At 40.8% G+C, this 19,797-nt stretch overlaps 1 protein-coding gene across 1 annotated transcript; it reads right to left on the reverse strand.

The window, feature by feature from the left end:
* Positions 1–1,037: 1,037 nt before the first annotated feature.
* Positions 1,038–17,915, reverse strand: gng2 (guanine nucleotide binding protein (G protein), gamma 2). Its single transcript, XM_083924740.1, has 4 exons — positions 17,725–17,915; positions 7,214–7,290; positions 3,003–3,117; positions 1,038–1,963 (listed from the first exon to the last, which is right to left on the reverse strand). Exons 3-4 carry the CDS (start codon positions 3,087–3,089, stop codon positions 1,835–1,837), a joined length of 216 nt encoding a protein of 71 aa, XP_083780866.1. The 5' UTR covers positions 3,090–3,117; positions 7,214–7,290; positions 17,725–17,915; the 3' UTR covers positions 1,038–1,834.
* Positions 17,916–19,797: the final 1,882 nt, after the last annotated feature.

The raw sequence follows: 19,797 nt of genomic DNA on the forward strand, positions 1-19,797 counted from the left end.
TCTTCAGCGTTCCAGAATGTTGAACATAAGTTCTGACGTTCTCTTACATCCATGTGTCGAACTTGCAGTCTCCAACGGGAACACGGGTTCGACTCCCATTTGTGACAACAACCTTTTCTCTTTTTTTCTACAGTGCATAAATGTTGTGTCGTGGTTTCCATGATCCTGATGTTTTATTGTGCTTATGATTAATCACTGTGTGATTGCGTGTTTATAGTTTGTAGAATCAAAAATAGATGTCAATCAGCTAATGCACTAATTGGCTCTCAGAGTCTTTATGGAAAAGGCTCTCATTTTGCAAATTTGAAGCTGTGTATTTAATATTTCTTTTGCTTAACTGTCAAACTGAAATGACCAGTGATGTCAGACAAATGTACCATCCATGCAGTTTCTATCAAAACACCAGCAGAGGGCATAGTCTATCCGGCAACAAAATGCTCTCTAAATGCTCTTTCTAGAAGGTGACATGGCCAAACCGCTCTACTGCCAGAGCCTTTGCTGGGCTCTATTATACTAGTTAAAGCCGTACTATTATTTTAATTATATGGGAGAGTGCAAAGTTTTCAAGAATGCAAATACTGTATGTTAGGGTGAAATACAAGAGTTATAAAGTTATATTTCTATTTAGGGAAAGATTGTAACCATCAACCACGGTGTCCTAGGTTTATATAATTCTCTTAGTGATACTTTTACTGACAGAGCTTCAAGTAAGAATTTAAACAGAATAATGATGTAATGTCATATGTTTCAAAGGATTTTAGTTTATATGTAAATAAGTCACCGAAAAGGTCCAGACATTCCATGCCTTCTGCAGTTTATCAAATCTGAAGATTGTGAACGTGCTTGAAATCACCAGTATTATTTATACGTGAGAGACGTCCCTGTTGAGTCCGTATTGAATCATTCTTGTTTTTAATATGTTTTTGGCCAGATGGAGGCCACCTCTGTTTCATACAATCTCCACATGAAAGGAAATAGAGAAGACGGTTTGTCCATTTCATGCAATAGTTAATGATACAACCACAAACATTCAGAACTCACAGCACAGCACAGTTTACTTGCTAGTCATTTTATACAAACAGTAGAAAGAGGGTTCTTTTGTATGTGAAGGAGACAAACTGCATCACATTTGCCAGATAGATGTTGTTACACAGAGACTGATTTTTCAGACAGGTATTTGAAAAGAAGAATCACGGAGTGGAATGTTTCAAACATCCCATTAAAAAAGCTTTCACTAACCTGTTGGTGTAAAAACAAAAAAAGAGCCGTTTCAGTAATCACATATAGTTATAGAAAGATATCTAGGTGATAGGTAAAGTTGAAATAACTTAAAAAAAAACATTCTAATAATCAGGAGGCGTCTAGTGGTAGGCGTATTTTTTAGTTTGCTATCCTCGACGCTCGACAGAACATTTGGAAGTCCCAAAAAGAACCACAAAATATTTTTTATTCTCATTTTATCTATTTTTTTGTTTGTTTTTTTACACATCACAACCTGAAGACTTGGTAGGTTGACTGGCTGTCCGTCACGTCTCTGGGTTACCATCACACTCATCACCACCATCATCATTATCACCATCCCCTTTTGTGTCATCTAAAAGCACAGCACCCCTTCAACATGCTGCAACACCCCTCAAAAAATCACAATCACAACCCCCTTTAATGGTTACACGTAAACTCTGTGGGTTTTTAATTTTTGCACTCTTTAGGTGCCGTTCAAGAACAGGGAGGGGCAATAATCTCTGTGCCCTCCTACTAGAAGATTTCTACGTATTTTGAACGTCCAACGTTCAAAGTCCCACACTGAGCAGACTGCTGAAGGGCCATGCCGAGTTTACAGGATGGCACAGAAGAACTTCTTCTCCCTGAACGGGTTCTCTGACGCGGGCACTGGCGATAACAGAGGGTCCTCTTTGGCATGGGCTTCACAGTATGACATCAAGTCTGCCGCAGCTTTTGACACCTGGAATTAAACAGATGCATACATGTAGGATGTCAGTGTATGCTGAGATAAAGTGGAAGAGTAGGTTGACATTTTGGGAATTACACTTGCTCGCTTTCTTTCCCTGAGTTATTTAAGAAGATTTATACCATTCTAATGTCTGTAGGGTAAATATACACCTGCCTAGCTTAGCACAGACTATAAAAAGGGCTAAACAGAAGTATATAGCACCCTTTAAAACAGCTAATAATTGGTTTTATGCATCTGCTTTTATACAGATTAACGAAACAAGACATAACATGTGATTGATTGATTTTAGTGAGATTTTTGCAGGCAGATTTTTTACCATCAGTCAGGCTAGCGGTTTCGACCATTTCCAATCTGCACACCAAGCTAAACTAAGGTGTGTGTGTGTGTGTGTGTGTGTGGGGGGGGGGGGGGGTGTTGATTAGCCTAGCTTAGCATATAGACTGAAAGCAGGAGGGAACAGTTGTGACGCTTTGACATTTCTGTTTGTTTACATATTAAACAGACAAGATAGAAATATATTAATTAGTGAGCTTCAGATTACAGTGGTAGGTGTATTTTTGAACTTTAGACAAGCTAGCTCTCTGCTTCCAGTTTTTAATTCTAAGCTAATCATCTCCTGGCACTGGCTGCATACTTATCACACAAACATGAGAGTGGTATTAATCTTCCAAACACCTAAATGACCTTAATCAGTCAAAATGTCTGCTGTGGAAAAAGCAGCTGAAGCCACTCACAAGTAAATATGCAAAGTAAAGTAAAAATATGCTTTCTCTCTTCTGCATTATGTAATAATAATGAGCATTTGACAAGGTAAGTAAATTAAAGGCGAAATGTTCACCGTTATTGATTACCTGTAGTATCTTAAGTAAAGTTTGAATTCTATGCAAGTTGCAACTGACTTGAACACGAACCAATGGCTGCCTGGAAATTGTATGAAATGCATGCAAATGACAGTTAATGGAGTAAAAACCTGCACAACCACCAGCAGGGTCCCTAAAGTAAATGTCACTGTGGGTACGTCTCTGCTCACCTTTATCCTGTCGATGTTGGCCTCCATCTTCAGCTGCTCCACCAGCTTCCTGGCTTGTGCGATGCTGGCGGTGTTATTGCTCGCCATGGGCGCTATCAGTCAAGTCTCGTGTGCTCTGTGTGACGTGAAAGAGATTTTAAACATCCCGAACATTGCAGTTCACCACACAGTGTGCCACTGACGAAGACCAGCACTATAATATAGCGGGCATGCAAAGAGGAGAGCTAATAACGGATACCCTGTTGATTATCACATGCCTTTGAACACACACACACACACACACACACACACACACACACACACACACACACACACACACACACACACACACACACACACACACACACACACACACACACACACACACACACACACACACACACACACACACACACACACACACACACACACACACACACACACACACACACACACACACACACACACACACACACACACACACACACACACACACACACACACACACACACACACACACACACACACACACACACACACACACACACACACAATTTATGGTGTCAGTTGCTAGGCAGCCCATGACAGTGAGGAGGGGAAGGTGGGAGGAGAGTGAGGGGGCAGTGCTTTGTCCAGCACCATATATAAAACAGATAAACTGATAACTAACATCAGCAACTAACATAAGTGGTTTCAGAAGTTAAAAAACTATAAATTTGCACTGGTTGTTTTATGAAAGCCCACACATGCTCTCCAACACTTCTTAGTCACCGTGTCACACATGAACACATGTCCTCCGTCTGCTTCATGTGAAGGACAACAAATCGATATAATGATGGAGTTTGTCTTTGACCCCGAGGTAAGACAGGTCACCTCGCAGGCAGCAGATGTCCAACGTTTTATCTGCAGTTCTGTGGTGGAAAGTAACCAAGTACAAGCTCCATTTTAAGATACTTGTACTTTACTTGACTGATTCTATTTTCTGCTACTTTATACTTAATATATAATAATATATACTTTTTACCACACCATACTGTAACCTTTAGTTACTTTGCAGATTCATTATATCAATAAAAAATATAATCATCTAATAAATGATGATGTCATATCAAACGTTAAACTACCCTGCAGTGTATAAAGTAGGTTTTCCAGCTGCAACATTAAAATATACATATACCTATTTTTAAATGAGCCATTCTGCAGCATTAGCACTTTTGAAAGATTAAGTATAAAAGTTACACCTGTTGCTAATAACTGTCTTCATCCTAGCGTTCAGTAGTTCCTCTTTCCTTTATGGAAGTGTCAACGTTATATTTTTATTTTTTTACCAATTTATTCATGTTTTCCTTTATATTGTCACCTGTCTGTATCTGTACACAGTTTTAGTCCTGTGTCCTCAGATGCTCCTGTGTCTTTTGTGAACTCTTTGATTAAATGGATCAAGCTGTGGGCGCTCTAGAACAGCGCCTCTCTTGGTGTGTGATCAATTTCCACCTTCGTTCTTCGTCTATGCACTGTAGTATGACTCAGTGTGGGGTTAAGACTGATCTCGGCGAGGTGCTGGAGCTCAGCATGAATATTGATGGTCCACGGTGGTGCACCTGCTCATCAGGCTGACGTCCTGATCTTCAATTAAAACAGGCACAGGGTCACCTGTTACAGGCGTTGCACATGATAATTTGATTTATTAGTGCTTGACTGCTTGCCAGAGTGTCTGTAAAAAAATACCTCAGCAAAAATCTATCCGACAAAATGTGATAATATATCTGGTTTTCAATTTTTATTCCTCTGTTTTCTCTCATAGTATCCTTACATCACTTTCCAGATGCAATTATGCAACCTGTTTATTTCTTACTACACTTAAACTACCAGAATAGCAGCTTGGGGTTAACATGATTAAACAACTTGATAAATGTCTTTAATGGCCTGTATTTTTTGGTATATATCACAGTTAAATCCCTGCTCATTACCATTACCCGACTGGTCTGTTGTTCTATCTGTACATGTATTATTTGTATACATCTTCTTGGCAGTTTGTTACTGTTTGCACAACCTGTTTGGATGCTTAACTGTATTTTTCATACTTACAGTGTGCAATCTTATCTAATCTTAAGGATGGATCATCAGAAATTCTTTTTTTTAGTGATCGATTAATAAATGAAACCCTTCAGGACTGTTGCACCTGATAAAGCACTTGAGGTAGGCTATATTTAAAGTAAGAGATTTTGTTCATCCTGTACTAAAAGACAATACGGAAATATAGATGTGGAGAGTTAATAAACTTGTATATTATTCATTTTAATTTTAAGACTTAGTGGAAAAGTTTTAAAACACAAGTTCAAGTGAAAATCACAATATTTACTCAATTCACACATTTTAGGACTAAGCCCTTTCCTCCAAACAGGGCAGGAACATCTCGACTCTTCACTGTCAGTGCAGGATTTATGAGCACAACCTGCAGCAGACTGCACAGTATTAACAGTGTAACATAAACATTATGTTTTATAGTCACTGCAGCCGAGGGATCCTGGATGTTCTCACTTTGAGGAGGGTTTCACCTTTTAGGGTCGTGGTGTTTTAGTATAAACTCAGGTGGAAGTCCATTAGCAAAACTATTATATTGTTTCTAGTGCCAGTAGTTAAAGGAAACCAGTTATTTGTAGTTATACACAATTTTACTCATATTCTTAAAAACATTTTTCAGACATTTTTTAAATATATTTTGGCTAATACATGTATAATATTTACTCATATCTTTCAGACATGCTTCTAATATTTTTTGGAACGTTTTTCGACCTTTTTGCAAATATTATTTGGTAATGTTTTCTGTATATTTTACTAATATTTTAAGACATTTGAAATGTGAAATAATCTGTTCCAGTTCTTTGGGAGTATTTTTGTATGGTACTAAAATCTGATGTGCCTCTGTAGAAGTCAGGTGTCAACTTTCCTGCAATATCTTGGATTCAAAGACAGAGTTGTCCCATATACTTTCTAGTATATGTCAGGTTAATAACGAATTATGTACTTTTCAGAGTGAGAATTATGTACTCTTGCCCAAATACTGCACTTTTGTCCCTTGCCAAAATAAAAATAGGCCAGAAACTTACTACAAAAGTGTGACTGATAAGTAGAAATCAGTCTTTAGGGCCTTTTATATCGAGGCCATAATAGTGTTTCAACACTCAAGAGAGACATCAAAACAGGCCAGCGTATATCACCAGACTATTGATAGGGAGAGATGTCACTCTTTAAGGTTTCTGGGATGTCTATGGAAAAGTAGGGCTGTGTTCTTTACAGAAAATAATCAGCGACACAATAGCCTAGTTTGAGCGAAACTGACAGGAAAGGAAGATGTTCCAAATAAATACCATGAAAGCAGATGTGTCCCAAGGGAAGATGAAGGAGATAAACACCCAATTTTGATCATGTTACATGAGTTTGGAAAGTTTGCCCAGTACATGAGCAAATAAAACAATTTCCAGTACCAGCTAAACTCCTCGTGATCAAGAGTACTTCATTTCCACACACAGCTTGAAGCCAAATAAGACTCTACAGCTGCTCTAGCAGCTCTGTTAGGCTATACTTTGGCACAGAGCTAAATGCTAACGTCAACACGCTAACATGCTCACAGGGACAATGCTTACCCACTGAGATTGCCAACCACAGAGCTGCTAGCACAAAAGGCGTTATAAGCCACTAAGCAGAGCTGTCATTGTATCTAAAAAGTCATTTTCCTGGTTATTGTCAGTGGAGCATGTGAAAATGCCACCATGACATTTTCGTATCCAGAGAGGGAGGGGTGAGGAGATGGCAGCACGTAGAGGATGCCCATGCATGTGCCGACCCCTGCTATCTTAAAGGCAACTAAAAGGGTTTAACAAACAATAGAATAGTAGATTGTTTCCTCCCTTGTTTTGTAGTGTGTTCTGTTTTAGGACATAATTTCACTGCTTCTGCTCTGCTCATCTGCGTATCATGAAACCTCTTGTGCTTCCTTCCTTCCTATCGGTCAGTGGCCCAAAATACCATCCTGAGATGTTGCACATGGTGTTCACATGCTGATAACGGTGACATCCAAACAGGCGCTGATAAATAATACATTCAGATGAACATGTGTTGGCTGTCGACAACTTTGTAGAAAGCTGTAATATCACTTATGCTGTAATATTACGAGACTGGCTCATGCTAACATGACACAGTGCCTCCTCCTCTTGCTTGCCATGACTTACCTTGTCTGCTTACTCCTCCGCACTCTGCCCTGGTGTCTGCCTGCAGTTCAGTCAGCACTTTGAGTCCGCCCAACTCTCTGCAAATAGAGAAAATAACAGCTAAAGAGAGGCTGAATCAAGATTGGTGCATTCCCGATAGAATACGTTGAATCTTGTGTTCCTCTGATCACTGAGTGTCACAGCTCGATCAAACTCCAGGAGGAGAAGCACCCCAACAAAAAGATGCAAAGCAAACATAATTAAGGGGACACATTGGGAAAAGTTCAACCATTTTAGAAATGTGCCTTGTTGCCAAGAGTTAGAGGAGAAGATTCATATGCTTTATATGAAGCTACAGAAAGTCACTTCTCTCCGTCGAGAAATAGTCTGGCATTTAAAAACCACAACTTGTCATAGTTACACATTGTACACTTTTGGTTTTTGTATGGATTAAACTAAGGAGATATAACGTGTTAATTAATGAGCTTTAGAGGTCCTTGTAGGTTAGCTTTGGACAGAGCTAGGCTAGCTGTTTCCCCGTTTCCAGTCTTTATGCTAAGCTAAACTCACCATCTACTAGCTCCATGTTCATATCCAACAGACAAACAGGAGAGTGGTCTCAATCTAACTCCCAAGCAAAGGATTGTATTTCCAAAAATGTCAAATCATGATCCTGACTATAGACTAGGGATGCTCGATATTGGCTTTTCTGCCGATATCCGATATTCCGATATTGTCCAACCCTTAATTTCCGATACCGATATCACCCGATACCGATATATGCAGCCTTTTTACACCAAAATTCATCACATATCACCTATTATGAAATTAACACATTATGCCTAATTTTATGTGATGCCCCACTGGATGCAACACGGCTTTTCAAATGTAAACACAGTCTGTACAAAATAAGTTATTGAAAAAAGTGCCATTCATTTAATTGTTTGTGTTTTTAGAGAGAATATTTTGCCTCAAACAACACTACAGACAACATCACAACAAGGAAGATGCATAGCTTCAGTCCAGAGTAGTAAACAAACATAGTTCTCTTTTTCCAGACTGAGTAACGCCTGAGCCGTAACTCTGCAAATAATACAATCAATAAATTAGCAGTTAAGCTCAACATGCTAACCTGTATTGGATCTAATGGATACAGCACCAGAAATTAGCTTCTCGACGTGACAGTAAACAATGCTGTGCAATTCGGGTAAACACTGGTCTGAGAAATACTTGCGCCTGGGCGTTATACAGACATAACGGGGCTCGAGGAACTCCACACGTTTGGTGAATCCGGCATCCTGAACGATAGAAAAAGGTTTGTTTCTCGGTGTCGGCTGTTGCTTCTTTCCATCACTTTGCTGCACAGATGTAGCTTATCACTCCCCATGAATCTTCTTGAGGTGGTTGATTAAATTTGATGTATTAAAGGAAGACGCCTTGTTTCCTCCTCTCATAACCAACGCCTTGCAGTCATTGCAAAGCGCACATATACTGTTAGTAGATGACACTTGCAAATACTTCCAAACCACGGACATCTCATGCACCGGGAGAGCTGAAGCTTGTTAGCCACGGTTAGCAACCTACGAGGGAAGCGTGTTGTTGTTGTTATACGTCATCAAGCACGCGCCTGTGAACGGCCCGTGTTGCATTCAGGTACACTCGGAAATGCTGAAGCCTACAGAACTAACATCGGATGTAAAAACCCGATACCGATAATTCCCGATATTACATTTTTAACTCAATATCGGCCGATAATATCGGTGGGCCGATATTATCGGACATCCCTACTATAGACCATATATAAAGATGGACGATAGGTCTCCTCACACTGTACAAGTGAAGCATAAGGAAACAGGACAGAGAGAAAACATCTTCGAGAATCATTTATTTGACTTTATTTTTTGTTTTGTTTGGCTCATGTCCCTATACTGCAGCCAGCTAACAGGGGCTGATCGACATGTTTTGGCTTCACTTCTGGGGAGCCATCAAGCCGTCCATCTTTATATACAACTATGGTGCTGACCCATTCATCTCTCCTCCTCTTCCTCACTATCTTCCCCCTTTTTCTCTCTTTCTCTGGTCCAGCAGATTCATTCTTAATGCATCTGTGACTCTGCAGCTCGGTTTTCTGCTGCTTCTGATAAATGGGCCAATTACACTGCACGAGCAGATCTGCAGAGGAAGGGAATTCCAACCATCGTAAATCACGGCAGCGCGCAAACGATAAAGCAACGTTTCAGTAAGGAATCCATTAACAAAAGCCTTGCCAACAGCGGCTGAAACCCCTGAGACAGAGTATTTTAGCAACTTTGAAACTGTATAGAGTTTTAAAAACAAACATAAGGAGAGCAGGAGATCTTACTGCACTGTTCTGTCACGTCTCCTGATCTACTGGAGCCAATGATACTCAACACTACTGTGCAAGCTGTTTAATCATGTTTATGAGCACAGTGATTCATCTTTTTGGTTTCAATGTGCCGCAGGATTGGACAAAGTATCTACTTTTATAAATTAAAATCCTGAAAAGGTTTTGGTAACAATATCTTTCTTTATTTTACAAAATATGCCAAAGTTATCAAATGTTAAATGTCTAAAATCAAGCAACTTTCAGTGCATAAAATAGTTTATAGTTGAAAAAATGAAGTACAGAAGTTTGTGAATCCGACCAGATGCTTGCAGCGTCTCTACTGAGGATTCATACCCTGAGTTCAGGCTGAAAAAGTTGACTTTTGCCAGAGAACCTAGAGAATAATTCCTCCATCAATCATGTTGTGAGTACTTAATATATAACGTTTCATGTCCCAACTGGAAAAGAAATGAAAGCATCTGCTTTTCAAAGGTTTACAAGAGAGACACTGGAGGTGTTTCAGTCTTGTAGACGGTTAATATGTAAAACACAGTACAAACAACCAAACATTATTGACATTACCGATCCTGCTGAAAGATGGCAAACAGTCAGAGTCAAATGATCTGTAACTTGTGACTGTGTCATAATGAGTTGTATTTGCTCTGAGCATCCGGCTCGTCACTCATCTGCTGTTTGTGTGCTGCTGGTTGTGAAGGCTTAAAGTTTTATAAAAAAGGAGTGCTTGTGTTTCCACAGGTTAAAGATTTGTAACAATGGGGCTTATATTTACTGTGTTATGATATATATTTTCTTTTTATAACTGCAGTTGATCCGAGACGATGAAAAGAATAGTATTGTGATATTTGAAGAGTCATGTACTGAAACAGCACCAAAGTGTCCTGACTGCACTTTTACATCTTTTACTGTCAGCTGTGACAGTTTACTGTATGCTGCAACAACAACAAAAAGGGCAAGAAAGCAGACTGTTCTTAAAAAATAAAAAAAACATTGCTGAATTTGATTTCCCTGTGAACTGTTTGTGTTATCGTATTTATAATGCAGAGCAGCAGCGATAGACAGAGAGTGTTCAAACTTCTTTTAATGTCTATCTTTATGCCAGTAAAGCATCTTGAATGGATCTGCACTGTAGGTGTAAAAGACCGAAAAGGTGCATTATGGGACTTGACTGGTGATCCATTTCTCTCCTGTGTTCTAGCCTTCTGCTTCCCATCCCTCCCTCTGTGGCCGACAGGTGTTCAATGACGGGAATGAAACACCCCCAGCACGCTCCGTCCTGCTGCTAACACCACCGAATCAATCTGACCCCCTCCGCCATCCTTCCCCTGCCATTTGGAGCTGTTTGAAACCCCTTCCTCTGGGTTTTCGGGGGGGTACTGTGTTCATGACGAGGCCCTCCACAGATTTGATTATAGCTGATGCTCGACTCTGGGTGTCGCTGACTTAAAGGGTGATTAGGCGCTGCAGGACACATCCTGGTGGGAAAATATAAGTCCTGGCCTGTTGAGAGTGATCATCTCTCACCAAGTCCCACACATGCTGACTCTTAGCTCGGTGTCCCCCCCTCTCTTTCTGGAGTGCACACCTTATCTTTTTTTTTATACCATTCAAAGAGATAAATTAAAGCGGTCAGGGAAGGAGTGTTTTGTGGTCTGTGATGGCTAGGGTGTGAAATCAGAGCGCTGTAATTAAAATTCTGTCCCCTGCTCAGCCATGTGGACCCCGGAGAGCCTGTGATTAACCTGCAAAGGACTGCAGGGACGCGGGGAGGCAGGATGGAGGATAGAACCCAGCCGAAGTTTTGAGGGCAGCAATACCTTCTTCGTCACCGTTGTTGTGCATGTCAAGATTTCAATGCTATTCAGTAACTTGTGAACAATATATTTTGTTACAATGAAAATGATACAATGATACAAGAGAAATTGTGTTTTGGATAAGGAACCTGTGTCTTTGGTAGATGTGACGCTATCTCTGGTAATGGCTGATGTTGCTGGAGAATAAAGAGCAGCTAATGTTAGCTTAAACTCTAATCGCATCAAGGATCGGCTTCCACACAGTGAGGGAATACTACACAGTGGATGTGCAGGACAACAACACCCTGAAATATACAGTAGTTGCTAATAACATGCAATAAATAACGCTCTGTCACTACTGTAGGCAGTAAGCTAGTTAGCCGTACAAGCTTATGATTGTAGCCTACGTTAACACAATTATCACTCTCACGACGGCCCCAGTCACACGTCAACATGTGGCGAAATCCAATGCCTGACAGACCTGCTGTACCTGGTTACGGTTGCTAGGCTGTGGTTGGACAGTCATTAGCGGATGATGAATTATGTCTTGACATTTTGGCAGCTTTATCACAGGTCTTCTAATAAAGTAATAGCTGAAAGTATGAAAAGATGTTTTCTTGTAATATAGGTGGACTGACCCTTTAAATAAGGCTGATGTATGACCTGTGTAAGAAAAAACTGGGATGCTACTTTGTTTATCACACAAAAAAACCTCTTGACTCCAATTTTGTTACTGTAAAAGCTGACACGATACATTTCTGTGCTGACTGAGTCATTTCCCTTTTGTGTGTTTTACTACAAAACTAAAGCCCCACTGCGGATTTTGAAAAGTGCAAGCCCTGTTTCTTTAATTATTTCTTAAAAGACAAGGCAGCAGCAGTGCATGAGCATGCAAAAGCTTTCGCACGCATGCAGAAAGTTCAGTCATCACAGTGCGACTGAGTGACTGTACCATCCTCAGTGAGTCACAGGACAATGAGGTGCAGGCTGCGATGTCACGTGAAACAAGACACAGTGAAGGGCACACTGAACTAAACAAACAGAGTTGTGAATTGATAGGACGGTTCGCAGAATGATTATAAATAAATAGGAATAGGAGTTTATCAGAGAGATAAAAGTGGCCAAGATGTGACGGTGGTATCTTCTTCCAGTGGCTTTTAAGGCGGAGTAATGCAAAACTGACCTCCGGAGTTATTAATGAACACGATCAAGATGGATATTGACTATTGAATGTAATATAGCACAAATCCCTGTCCTTGAATAGGAGAAAGGACACCCCCTCCCTTTGCACACACAGCTAAAGAGATGGGACACAGAGAGCAGAGCTGTCAGGCAGTGATTGTCTGGGGAGATGACGCCGAGTGTGACAGCTGAGCATCCTCTTCCATCACTATTTCTGTTCGAGACCTGGAGCCGACCTCCAGGCTCACATCACAACTGCCTCGAACTAACACTCATTATACAGGAATATCGAACACTTTAGTCCCAAAATAGTATGTCCAAGAGGTTTACTCCATTCTTAAATGTGATCAATAGTACTGAAAACACATGAGAAGACCAGACACTAAAAACTCTGAGTATTTGCACTGTAAAGTATACTTTTCACTGTGTTAACTAATAAAATAAGGCTATTTCCAGAGAACTACAGTACGAACTTATATCTCTGTAACATTGGCTTTGTTTTATGCTGTACAATATAAGTGACAAATGTATTTTATTAAAGGTATGCTAGTAACAGAAGACATAGAGGTTGTTTCTTCATCATCTTCTTATTCTCTTATGTCTGTTCTAGAAGTTGGCCCACTATTTATTGGATTGATTGGATTTTTTAGTTTTTAATGTATGTCGTGTGGTGAAACTAACATTTTCCAGTGTCTGCCAACTTGTATCATGATCCATATCCTAGGAACAAATTATACTTGTGCTATATGTATGTACATCTGAAGAAAAGCTCATCATCGCCTCACATTTAGTATTTACAGCAGGTTCATCTATTTGTGGTGCACCGACTACCTGTTTTTTTTACCGTTATAGCACCTCAGTGCTTTGGGCCCATACTGTATGTGGGAGGGAGGCTTGTGGTTTTGTTTCATTCATGATTTCAAAAAATAAAACTTTGTACTGTTATTTACATTATTAGCCACTTCAAAGCTCATTTCAAATGATCAAAGTATGTCTATGTAATACTGCATATGTGTAACTAATTATGCAACAATTGAAGTTTAAAAAACACATATTCACTTATAAATGAATTGATTTCTCTCACCATTATTCATTATTATTATTATGATGAACTATTGAAAAAATCTGTACAGGTGCATGGAAAATACCTGCGGTTAGTTTTTTTCCTAGTCTGGGGTGGCATTACAAATAGATCTGGCGTTGTGCTCATTGACTTAAAGAAATAACCATTTTTAAATCAGCATTTTCTTTGATGCCATGAAACATGAACATGACCTCAGTGGGGCAGAGTTGTCACTCACTACTGACTGCTCAGGACAAAACAAACCAAGATAACCCTGTCTCCCAACAAGAAAGAGGCTAACTTGAGCACGGTGTCAGGCTGAATGAATGAAGCTAAATTAAATGTCAATTCAGCCAAACTATCAGGGCGTTTTTTTCCAACAGAGCTCGCCCACTTCAAACCAGTGAGAGGAAAAACACAAATACGGAATCTCTCTTGTGAATTGTATCTCTCTACTTTTGACATGTGTAGCTTTGTAGTTTGTGTAGGACCATGCTGCTAATATAACATTCATAGTGTGTTTTGTAATTGTCCTTAAGTAAATTGGACATTTGACATTCAATTCTTGATGTATTTGCCTCTATCAAATTGTACACTAACCCTAACCCTCTTCCTCTCTCCTTCCTCATGCCATTGCCTCTCGGTCAGACCACCACCACCCGTGAATATTCGATTAGCCCGGACATCTGTGCCACCCCCAGCATGCCCTGCCCATCGTACCATTTGAGAGATTGTGGTCTATGTGTGTGTATATATATGTGTGTGGGTTGGGGTTTAATCTAGGTCCCAGAAGGGGGGGGGGGGGGGGGGGGCAGTGGCCCAGGAAATGATGCATCCCCTGGGAGTCAAGGAGGCAGCAGGGAGGAGGCTTATTGCTCCAGGGAGCACAAATGTGGTCTATTATGTTTATTAAATCAAACGATAAAGGCTCGGCATGTTTCTTTTTTGTTGGATTAAAGCAGTAAGCAAGTGGTTCTCTTTTCCTCAAAGGTTTTAAATGCGAGTCTTTAAACGTTTGATATGTGTGTTATGTAACAGCATTGTGGTTAGTGGGCTAGAAACAATGTCAGACACCGATGTCACAGGAACAGATAAAAAAACATGTTTTTTGTGTGACCAGTGTGGAAAATTAACACCAGTCACCTGCCAAATAATGCTGGTGAATTTTTGGCTGTGAGTGAGAGGGCTGTTCTAAATTCCCCTGTCCGCTTTTGGAAGGAAACCAGCCATCATGTGGAGCTTCTTTTCCACTCTGGAAATCATATTTGGAAGTGGTCGCCAAATTGAAATGGTTAACTTCCTGCTCTGTGTGTAGCAAATGATAGTTTTACCAAACGTTTGAGGACATTAAAGCTCTCTTCTCCGTGCTTCAACTGTGAGGAATCAGCAGGATTTTTGCATTTGCCCTGAGTGAAGAGGCATAAACATACTTTTCCTCTGGAATCAATCAGCATGCCAAGAATAACACGGCCAGACTCCTGGGCTGTTAACAATATTACAAACATCCGGGCTTGTTTAGATTCTGCTGGGAGTTTGAGTGTGCAGCTCGGACCGTTTGCCCAACTGTAGGTTTGGCTGAAAAGTCATGAAAATGTATCAGCTTTGGGGAGCTTTCTGCTTATATTAGATTCCATCGAAGCACTCAGAAACATTTGTAGTCGATGCTTCCAGAGGTGACTTGAGACCTGGACTCAAGTCAGATATAGATCACAAAAATGCTGACATGACTAGGTCTTTGACTATCATGTCTCAAGTCTGTCTTTAGTCCCAAAAGATTTAAAACACTTACGATCGACGAGACGAGAATTGCTCTTGAGTCATAGTTACGTTACAAAAAAAGAGCACTTCAGACTTGAGTGCTGTGAGAATTAGAGACTTGAAAGTGAAAAGACTTAAGTCTCATGTTTCTCAGAACTTAACTTGGACTTACAGTTGTGATACTTGACTCCTAAAGACATGGTATGGGACATGACAGCAAAAACATTAAAATGTCGTGTTTTGATATCAGGAAGCTGTGGTTTGACTAAAGACTTGGTTAGACAAGACTTGGGACTTGACTCACATTTGAGACAAGCTTCACGTTACTTGGTCTTGACTGCTGTGAGATTTGTTTGACTTGAGACAAAACTTGAGGTTTGGGCTGACTTGACCTTTAAAAACCACAACAACAACAACCAAAACAACATCTCATGTTTTATCCTCAAAAACCCAAGACTTGTTTGGACAAAACTTGTGGCAGAAGCTCTGGTAGACTTTAGTCACAAAAAGGAGTTGGGACTTGGAAGTGTTGAAAGACTAGACTACCAAAAGACTTGACTTTAAAGGGAAAAACATTTTGCAACCTGGGACTTGAAACCTGACTTGGGATGTCCTGCCTCAAAAGAATAAAAGACGTCTCTGTAGACTTGGATTCGAGTAAGACTTAAATCACACAAAAATTAGGACTTTGAACATTTGGACATGACAGCTGTAAGACTTTTGGTGTTTACCAGTTAAAATGAGACATGTTTCCCTTTCAAGAACTAGAGACTTTAGATGACACTTGGTTGGACCAGATTTAAGACTTGACTTGGGCTTTCCCCCAAAAAACAAAAGACAGCTCGTGGTGCTTTTATCGACAGCATGTTTTAATATGCTTAATACCCAAAATCAACACTGTGAGAAGCAAACAAGTGCAGCGCGTACAAAGGTCGAAGCGTTCAGTTCAACAACATCCTTTACACCACATGTTATCTTCCCTCTGAAGCTGTTTACGTCTTTGAAAAAACAAGTTGTTTTAAAGTACAAGAAGGCAGGTTTATATAGAGATGACTTCAGTAAGAATGACGCTTTTGGAAGCTCAGCCCAGGGTTGAATAGAGGTTTTTTTTGTTGATAGAAGGAAGTGATGAGAGTGGAGAGGTCAAAGTGGTCAATAAGGCGTGGATGGCTGCTCCTTCTTCCATCATTCCTCCCGTACTCTGTCTCTGCTCTCTAACTGTAACACTCCACGTCTGCCATTGGGCTCTCAAGGTTTTTGATGTTTCTTGTTTATCGTTAGATACTTAAGCTGCTCTTCTAGTCTCAACATCGATGTGTGTGTGTGCGTGTGCGTGTGCGTGTGCGTGTGTGTGTGTGTGTGTGTGTGTGTGTGTGTGTGTAACAATCTGTGGCCTTGGAGTAGCTTGCCCTCGAGATACAGTACGAGACGTTGAGCTCTTGCGTAATTCTGGCTCGCTGTGCACGTTTTTAACAGGCCTGGATATGTAACACATGATTTGATGAATTAATGCGAGTTGTACGTGACGATGCCTTCGTGTGATGAGCTAAGAGTGGGAAAAACAGCACGTCTGTGTTTGTTTTCTCGGTTTCCCTGTGATTGCATGTTGCTGTCAGCGATTGTATCTGTCTGTCTATGAGCAACATAAAAACATCAAACCCTCCCCCTTCCTCTCCTCCACCTCCTCCACCTCCTCCGCCTCCTCCACCTCCTCCTCCTCCTCCTCCTCCTCCTCCTCTCTCGGCCATCTGCCTGATACAACCACTACATGGAGCTTGTGTGTGGTCGACTGCTTTCTCCTCATGGTATGGAGGGCTAGAGATTTGGACGAAAATCTGACAGGAGGCTGGTGGGATTCCTCTTTGGTTTTCTGCTGCCTCCCCTTTTCTGCATCACCCATTTTTCATCCTTCCCTCTCTGTCCCTTTTTCATCTCCTCTGCTTGTGCAAATATTCCCCTGAAACATTTGAAACAGATGCCCCTAATTCCTCTGGCTCCACATTATAAGATCTGCCCAATCCTGTGGGAAGAAGACAGAGGGAGGAAGAAGAAAAGGGGGTCTATTCTCCTATTCCCCTCACATATACACATGTATGAAAGGATTTGCAAGATGGGGGGGACATAAAGCACCATCTCACCTGACAACAAGGAGCTTTTAAGAGATTTTAGAGGGAGGAGGGGATTCCATGATGTAAACCAGCCAGCGGCATCAATCTTACCCGTCGAGCGCTGACAGAACAACAGCATGGATATGAACCCCCCCTCCTCCTCCTCTGGAACACACCCTGTTTTGGATGTGATTAACCCAGATGCCACCAAAACAGAAAAAATAAATAATACCCGCCACACAAAAAAATGAAAAAGATCCTACCGTTTTTGTTGTACGTGTGGTCTCTTTCCGTGACGCCAAACACATCCAGTCCTGTGGAGTAGTATCCACGCGTCCTCCCCTGTTTCTGTCACACACAAACACAGTCAGTCAGTCAGTCAGTCAGCGAGGCAGGCGAGTACATTCACACACACTCCTCTCTCTGTATGCCTCTGACTCTCTCTCTCTCTCTCTCTCTCTCTCTCTCTCTCTGCTCCAGCTGAGATCCTCCCTGCCTCCCTCCTCACTGCTGCTCTGAGTCTCCACCCTTCAGCCAAACGCTCAGGCTGCAAGAAGCTACCCTACTCTTCCCCCTCCTCCCTCCTTCTCCTTTCTGCTATCAGGACACACTCCCTCCGTCTCTCAAAGATCCACAGGATAAGCCTTGACTGTCTCTCTAAACACCTACAGTAAACAAATGCATACCAGAACAGCTGACAGTCTGAACTAGCTGGATTTCAGTCTTGTTAAATATTCATACTGGTCCCTGCCTACGTTTCTGCTGCTCATTTTCCCTCCTCTTACAGTAACTCACATTTAAGTTGTTTGCTTGGCAAATAAAGGCAACTGTGTATGTCTCCAGGCATTGCATGACAACAACGAAAATAATTCAACCCTCAACAACAACATCCTGCATTGCACACATGACAAGTGCCCTGGCAGAATTGAGGCTTTTAATCGTTTAACCACTTGTATACTACAGTGAAACCATCAAAGATTAAAACAAAAAAAGAAAGACAGTCCCAGCAACTGTGCACCAACACGCATAAACAGACAGAGTTGCTCTGAGTGTTTACGTACTGGATTTTCTGCATGTACAGGATACACTTAATTAAGGCAAGACCAGCAAGATCAGCTTTTGAGTGTATATACAGTACATGCAGCTAGTGTGCATATGAGAAGGGGTGTTAATACCTTAACTGAGGAGGTTATGTTTCATAGGTTTGTATATGTATGTTCATGTGTCTTGTTTTTAATAAAATATCTCAAAAACTACAGGATGTAACTCTTGAAGACATTGTGTAATTGCAAACAAATTCAATAGACGATTTGCAAATCTAAACCAAGAAATACTGCTAAATGTACAGACTAAGCATAAGTGATGCTACAGGAACATGTTCAATTTGAAAGCCTGTCACTCAAAGGGTGTCCGTCTGCATTTGATATAGATTTGGAAGAGTTCCTTTTTCCAACCCCTAGCAGTCGTGGACATGATTTGGAAGTTCTCTAAAAAAATGTTGTGTTATCTATTTAAGAGCTTCATAGTGTGTGAGGTTTTCTTGTATATTTCTGACTGTATGCACGTGTTAAAATGTATGCACATATTCGTGTTTGCAAGAGCATACCGTACATCTGTTTTCATGCATGTGTGTGCTTTGCCTGCAGGTAAACACAGCTACCGTTTACTCATCTTCACCCTACTGTCTGAACTGAACGTCACGTTTTCTGTGAATCACATTTTCCTCAGCTTCATTCATGCAGATGTTATTCTCTGTGAGACTTACAGTAACCGTTCACATCCGAGGAGAGACAGAGAGAGAGGAGGAGGAAGATGGAGAATAAGTGAGTCATGGTTCCTGTGGAGGCGAACACAGGAAGCCTCTGTCATCAGCACACCAAATTGATCTGCGATAGCCCTTCTTGGGTCCCATAAGCCAACGGTTTTCAACCTCTTGAGCCTGACGACCCCCACAGGCCTATCAGATGTGCTCTTCATCAACACCACCTGTCATGTTCCAAATATGTAAACTGGATGTAATTTAACACTATTAATTAGCCTTTATTCTTAAAGCAGTTATTGTTGTTTAGGTTTCTTTAGTCAAGTTTGCACTCATACTATGTGGAGTGACAGAAACTTTTCAACCATTTATCCATTACTTTTTATATTTCAACTGTTACTTTTAGATATTCACACCAAGTATAAACCCACTCGTGTTTCAGCCTACGGTTAGCTATTTCAGCCAATTATCCATTACTTTAAACTACGGATTTACACAGTTTATTCATTAGCCACAGTTAGCTACTCAACCAACTATCTGGTAGTTTTAGCACATTATTAACTGTTTACCCATTAGC

Source organism: Echiichthys vipera (assembly GCF_963691815.1).
Source record: "Echiichthys vipera genome assembly, chromosome: 12".
NCBI classification, from domain to species: domain Eukaryota; kingdom Metazoa; phylum Chordata; class Actinopteri; order Perciformes; family Trachinidae; genus Echiichthys; species Echiichthys vipera.

Coding starts and splice junctions, on each gene's coding strand:
- gng2 (XM_083924740.1), bottom strand. CDS start 3,089: ATGGCGAGCAATAACACCGCCAGCATCGCACAAGCCAGGAAGCTGGTG. Junction 1,964..3,002: donor CCAACATCGACAGGATAAAG/GTGAGCAGAGAC, acceptor GTTTAATTCCAG/GTGTCAAAAGCTGCGGCAGA.